The 7,280-nt window shown below is 34.3% G+C and overlaps 1 protein-coding gene across 1 annotated transcript in view; it reads left to right on the top strand.

Annotated features, from left to right (window-relative positions):
* Positions 1–2,927: 2,927 nt before the first annotated feature.
* The window catches only part of LOC121372712 (receptor for retinol uptake stra6-like), a 32,093-nt gene continuing 27,740 nt past the window's right edge, over positions 2,928–7,280 (top strand). The window contains exons 1-2 of the mRNA XM_041499190.1: positions 2,928–2,963; positions 7,059–7,144. Coding sequence (XP_041355124.1) covers positions 7,083–7,144 — 62 coding nt within the window. The 5' untranslated portion in view covers positions 2,928–2,963; positions 7,059–7,082. The remainder of the gene's footprint in view (positions 2,964–7,058; positions 7,145–7,280) is intronic.

The following is a 7,280-nucleotide window of genomic DNA, read 5'->3' as shown; positions in this document are numbered from 1 at the left end:
AACAAACAAAAACAACAACCAAACAAACAAAAACATCTTCTTCCATTGTAAGGTGTAGTATCAACACTGTGACATGTTCGTAAACTTAATGATTTAAGCAACAATTTAGATGGAATAAAATTTACAAATATAGTTACGAATCAAATACAATCAAAGTGTTGCGAATCGCAGCTCATTACGCATTTTTGTAGTTGTCATAACTGCACGTAAACTCCAACATTTTCAAGATGTCTGCCTATATGACTAATCATATTTTACATTCAAAAGAATGGGGAAACTATTATAGAGTGCCTTTTATAAGTCTCAAAGATACAACTTTGATATGGTTTCAATACAGAATTATACACCAGATACTAACAACTACTACTCTTTTTTTCACATAAAATTAAATACATAGATACTAATGAATGTACGTTCTGTGGCAGTTCACCAGAAACATTAACACATTTATTTTACTGTTGTAATAAAGTGACTGATCTGTGGCATGCTGCTGTAAATTGGATTTTAAACCAAAAAGGAAATCCAATAAAATTGAATAAAACAATTATTTTATTTGGACAAATAGGCGATATAAAAGACATATTTATAAACTGGCTGTTAATAAATATTAAATATTATATATACAAGACAAAAAATGGAAAAAAATGAAATAAATATAATAGCTGCTCAAAACGTTTTGCAAAATAAATACGAAATAGAAAAATATATTCTTTTTAAAAACTGTAAATATGAAGAGTATAATACAATCTGGGTACCATGGAAACGACTCTTCAGTCAAGAAAGTAATTTGATGGAAGAAAATAGAAACAATTATCAAGCGAGCGCTTGACGTGAATTTTGACATTATTACTTATCACTATAATTACTACTATAGCTTTTGTTTTTAACAATCCTTCTTTCTAAACTTACATATATATTTTATGTCAACCAGCCTATTTAAATATATTTCTATTAACTAGCCATTTATAATGTGTTATTAATATTACTATCTACATGTACATATGCATTAATATTAAATATATCACCATGTACATTATTTGTATAAGTATTACTATTACTATAATCAGCATACTACCACAAAGTGTATGTACTCCCAGTATTTAGCGTGTATAATCTAATTCATCTTCTGTGAGGCGATGAATCAGGGCACCCAAACCCTTGCATCATCAAAATGAGCTGGGGATAATAAAATATATTTTTTAAATGTTTAGAAGTCGTCTGTTATCAAAACTTACTAAAATAACATAGTAAAAGTAATGTCTCTGTTTAAAGTAAAGTTTGTTTTATTTAACGACGCCACTAGAGCACATTGATTTTTTATCTTATTATCGGCTATTGGACGTCAAACATATGGTCATTCTGACACTGTTTTTAGAGGAAACCCGCTGTCTCCACATAGGCTACTCTTTTACGACAGGCAGCAAGGAATCTTTTATTTGCGCTAACCACAGGCAGGATAGCACAAACCATGGCCTTTGTTGAACCAGTTATGGATCACTGGTCGGTGCAAGCGGTTTTACACCTACCCACTGAGCCTTGCGGAACACTTACTCAGGGTTTGGAGTCGGTATCTGGATTAAAAATCCCATGCCTCGACTGGGATCCAAACCCAGTATCTACCAGCCTGTAGACCGATAGCCTAACCACGACGCCACCGAGGCCGGTGTCTCTGTTTAAAACCACAAGTTTAAAATCTCAACGTTTAGTCAACTATATGTAGACATCGTCAGGAGAAAACTAAGCATAAAAAATGGAGTTCAGCCATTAAAACCAGTAGGATAAAAACAGTTCAAGTGAAACACCAGAGTTAAACGATTAATCACATCTCAAGATAAGCTGACCGGAAGGACTGATAAAATAACATAACACTTACAAAGAATTACCACAAGTCTACTGACCTTTAATTATTTTGTTGAGTATAGATATAAGAAAATCTTAACATACATTTCTGTGGGATGGTGCGTATAAAAGATCCTTTGTTGCTAATAGCAAAGAGTAGCCCATTGCGTGGCTGCAGCGGGTTTCCTCCCGCAATATCTGTATGGTCCATAACCATATGTCCGACGTCATATAACCGTAAATAAAATGTGTTGAGTGCGTCGTTACATAAAACATTTCCTTCCTTCCTTAACATAACTTTGAACGACAAAACCATTAATTTTCAAAATCGTATCTTAGCACAAGGCAGAGTCAAAAGGATATTTTCACAATATCATAACTGCTCAGGAATCACTGAGATGTATTTCGTCTTTAGGAGGACTGCCACTTTCCAGGGCGATACATATTTTATACTTCATCCAGGAAGACTGCCACTCCAATAATGGCTCTAAACTTGCACAAGGCAGAGCTCATAAACAGTTGCACTCATGAACCACTGACCAAACAGTGATGCTTATTAGATTTTAGTTATGTTCCTTCTTGTAACTGCCAAAGCATCCTGACTATTCAATGGGATGTATTTCTAAGAATTATCTCTCTAACTAGTGCACCACGACTGGTATATCAAAGGCCGTATTATGTGCTATCCTGTCTGTGGGATGGTGCATATAAAAGATCCCTTGCTACAAATAGAACAAAATGTAGCGGGTTTCATCTCTATGACAGTGTCAAAATTACCATATGTTTGACACCCAGTAGTCGATGATTAATAAATCAATGCGCTCTAGTGGTGTTATTAAACAAAACAAACTTTTTCTAAGAATTAATTTCAACACCCCAGTATAATCCAAAAATCTTCACTTGTGCCAAATGGCCACACCAAACTTGAGACTCTATAATAATAGGCCATCACTCGAATGTAAGCACGTGTACATAGCTGGTTGGTAATATGTTGTAATAAGGGAACCAAGTTAGTCTACCTTTAATGAACAAAAACATTTTAAAATGTAATTTTTATTTCTAGGAAGAAATGTGAGGGTGGTGTAAATCACTACTTGTTTTACGAAATCACCCTTGGACCAGCGGTAATATAATTTTTACGTTTTTTATTTTATACTGTCCTGCTAATGTGCCCCCCCCCCCCCTCTCTCTCGTCTCTCTCTTTCTCCTCTCTCTCTCTCTCTCTCTCTCTCTCTCTCTCTCTCTCTCTCTCTCTCTCTCTCTCTCTCTCTCTCTCTCTCTCTCTCTCTCTCTCTCTCTCTCCCTCTCTCTGTGTGTGTCAATACATGGACATGGCATAGATAAAGTGAAATTCGTCTTCAATACTATTAGTGTCACAGAGACTGCAGGTCTTAAGTTCACGTTCAGTATTTTTATAATGACCACTTTCAATATTCAGTTGATGAGCAGAATATCTAAATTTACAAATGAATGTTGTTGGGTTTTTTGTTGTTAAATAGTCCTGGAAGCAGTGATTATTAGTTATGTGCTTATACATTAAACATTTTGAAGAAACTGAGAGAATAGCATACAAACTGAGAGAATAACATACAAACTGAGAGAGTAGCATACAAACTGAGAGAGTAGCATACAAACTGAGAGAATAGCATACAAACTGAGAGAGTAGCATACAAACTGAGAGAATAGCATACAAACTGAGAGAGTAGCATACAAACTGAGAGAATAACATACAAACTGAGAGAATAACATACAAAAGATGCCTTGCTTCTAATGGAAAAATGTAGCGAGTTTCCTCTGAGTCTATCTCATGGTCCATTCCTTGACGTGGTGAGGTAGCTTGCATGTCTCAATGACTCGGAGAGCTATGCCAGCTCCTAGTAGGGTCACCAAGCTGGACTTGTCAAAGGGTAGAGACTAGACTAATATGGACCGGACAGAGGACGTGAGTCAAGAAAGACTCTAGGAGAAGCAAACTCCAAAATCAAAACTGGGCTGGAGAGGCTCAGAATCCTGGAACGGAAACTCTCCTAGGAGAAAGAAAACTCCAAACTCAAACCAATTAAGTCCACTGAAGTCAGAGTACAATCTTTATTATCCAAAGCCATCCTGGCTATAGGCGCGACATAAACATCAATATTATTATCATAGTAACAGTTGTGCATATATACATAGTGTGATATTTAACAATCAAAATTACATGAATAGAGTATATAAAATGTCAATAGGAGGGTAAACATAATATATTAATTTTTAATGAACATTTCCCTTCTTAGAAAAGCCTTGTATAAATATTTTCCAAGATTGTTTAAAGTTTTTATATTTTCCGAGTTCAATAGTTTGATTAACTTAAACACGGAAGGTCTGACGTAGAAGTATTTCTTTATGTAATTTATTCTTAGATCATGGTAAAAGGGCAACTCAGAATAAAATGGAATTCGTCTTCGATTGTTTCATTATCACATAGTGTACATAATCTGTTTTCTCTTGGGGTATTTTGGCGTCTCCCGACTTCAATACAAAGGCAATGGTCAGATAATCGTATTTTGGTAATCAGTTTGCTGTATACAAATTCAAGGCGTTTTTTTAGATAGTTCTTGACATTATGAGTAGGATTTAGATGTTGATATAAGAATCCTTTAGATGACGAATCAATTATTCTGTTACAATCCTGGATGAAGTGATCCTCTAAACGTTGTTTAAACTGTGAATAAGAAAGAAGTTTTATTTTCGACCTGTTTGGCTATCCCATATGTGAGGAAGGCCTACTTCTAGTAGAATATTTTTCACAGAATTTGCCCAATTAAATCTAGGGAGATTGATATCATCTAATAATAATTCGTAGCAGCTCTTTAAAATACAGTTGTTAGTATTTAATATTTTCAGCCCAAAAATATTTAATAATTCTGAATTTTCGAGAAGTGGTTAAAGGAAAGCGACCAAGTTCTGCGAATACCATCATATTAGTACATTTTTTACTTACACCAAGTATTCTTTTGCAGAAATCGATGTGTACCTTTCAATATCTGTAGCGCTATGGTATCCCCAAATCTCGCAGCAATAGCTTAATATGCTGCTAACATAAGTATCAAACAAATATAACTTAGTTTCTACATTAAGGTTACAATCATTAATTTTCTCAGCAAACCAAATAAAGCTTGCGACCTTGATTAGCAATGCATTTTGTGTCTCAACAAACTTTCCATTGAATTTTAATACCAATCCCAGATAATTGAATTCATTTACTATTTCCAATTCGTTATCCCCTAGATACCACTTTTTCATTATCTCGTATAATACCTCCGTTACGAAATATAAGAACCTTGGTCTTATCGGTATTAATACATAAATTCCACTTATAACAATATATATTTAGACAATTTAACATTTCTTGCAAGCCTTCTATACTTTCTGAAAAAATAACTGTGTCATCAGCATACATTAGCAATAATAAGTTCAAATATTTCAATTCGTAAGAGTTATTGCAGTGGTTTAACAGGTCAAGTTCAATATCGTTGACAAAAAGAGAAAAGAGCATAGGCGATAGTGCGTCTCCCTGCATTAAACCCACACTAGTTGAAAAAGAATCAGAGAAGGACCCGTGGTGTTTAACACATGATTTAACATCATTATACATTGATCTAATTATAGTTAATAGTTTTCCTGTGACACCGTATCCGATTAGTTTATACCAAAGACTATTTCTATTAATACTATCAAAGGCCTTTTTGTAATCAATGAAACAACAATATAAACGTTTTTTATGCGCTAAAGTGGATGATAGCAGACTATGTATGGAAAAATTGCATCACAAGTTCCATAGCCAGGCTAAATCCGAACTGGGCATCAGATATAATATTGTGATTACTGCTCCATTGTAGAAGTCTATTGTTAATAAGAGAAGTAAATATTTTGGATATAACACTTAATAAAGTTATACCTCTATAGTTGCCTACATCGTTAGGGTCGTTCTTTTTGTATAAGGGTAGGATGATCCCGTTTGACCAAGAATTGGGGAAATAACCACAATCAATAATGCTATTGAATAGCTTGCTTAAAACGGGTAATAAAATGTCTTTAAATTCTATGAAATATTCAGTTAACAGAAGATCATGGCCAGGGGTTTTGTCTCGTTTAAGATTTGAAATAACATGTTCAATCTCAGCAGGTGTTATTATTTTATCCAATTCTTCAAAAAAACACTTTCATTATGGGGTATTAACTGAGGTATCGTCAAATTCATCTATCATTTGGGTAATATTAACCTGTTCAACATGATCGGTGTTTGTTAAATTTTTAAAATGTATAAAAAAATCGTTGATTGTTAATGACGTATTAACTTGCTTACGTTTGTTCTTAAAACGCTTGAAGAATTGCTTTGGGTTATGTTTTTTCAAAATAATGCAACAGGTTACCTTCCTGATATAAAATACATTCGTTTTGCTTTACCTATATGCTGTTTATATGTTTTCTTTTTTACAGCTAAATTATACCTGTTCTCGAATGAAGAATGCTTGTTAAACAAACATAGAGCCTCCTTGTAACTGCGATATAACTCACGGCACTTATCATCAAACCATGGTTTGTCACGGACTGATTTTAGACAATGACCTCCAACAGTTTTACATTTAACAGTGTGGGAACAGTATTGTTTGGTCGAGTCATTTATCAGATGAGTTAAATCAGTAACTGATTTATCAATACTTTCTTTGGTGGGACAAATATTTTGAAAGAGAATCTGTAATTGTTCGGACTTTCCGCTTAAACTGTTTAAAATATCAACCTTGCATTCCTCATTCCAGATAGTTAAAGTCATATATAAAGGATTACCTTTATTAACTACAACTTTGTTAAAAAATTTCAATGAGCAAACAACCTCGATCAAACAGGGCGCGTGGTCAGAAAACATATTAAAATACAGAAGCTATGCATAATCATTAGCGTGGAAACCGAAAGGAAATGTCTCTACATCCACCAAGCTCTATGATCATCTATGATCCTCTGAAGTCTACGTTCCACAAATACCAAATATTTGACATCCAATAGCCGATGATTAATAAATCAATGAATGTGCTCTAGTGGTGTCGTTAAACAAAACAACCTTTAAACTTTTTTAATACAGTCTTTTGATGATCAGGTTTTAATCAGACCATAATACACGCTGTGCTCACATGTTTCTTGGTCGTGTTCTAGAGTGTAATATTTTGATTTCTTTTTTTCAGTTTATTATTTTTCTATCGTTTGCCATGATGAGAAAAAGAAGAAACATCCTTAAAAATATGTTAAACGGCAGGCCCGGCTTGGTATGGTTAGTATCATCGTTACCACCGTTATCTCGAGCTGTTTGGTTTTAGTTCCTTCAACACAGATATGAGATAACTAAGTCTGAATGTGTGTGTGTGTGTGTGTGTGTGAGAGAGAGAGAGAGAGAGAGAGAGAGAGAG

This window comes from Gigantopelta aegis, chromosome 1, assembly GCF_016097555.1.
Source record: "Gigantopelta aegis isolate Gae_Host chromosome 1, Gae_host_genome, whole genome shotgun sequence".
Taxonomy (NCBI): domain Eukaryota; kingdom Metazoa; phylum Mollusca; class Gastropoda; order Neomphalida; family Peltospiridae; genus Gigantopelta; species Gigantopelta aegis.
This window is presented reverse-complemented; position numbering and strand designations above follow the sequence as displayed.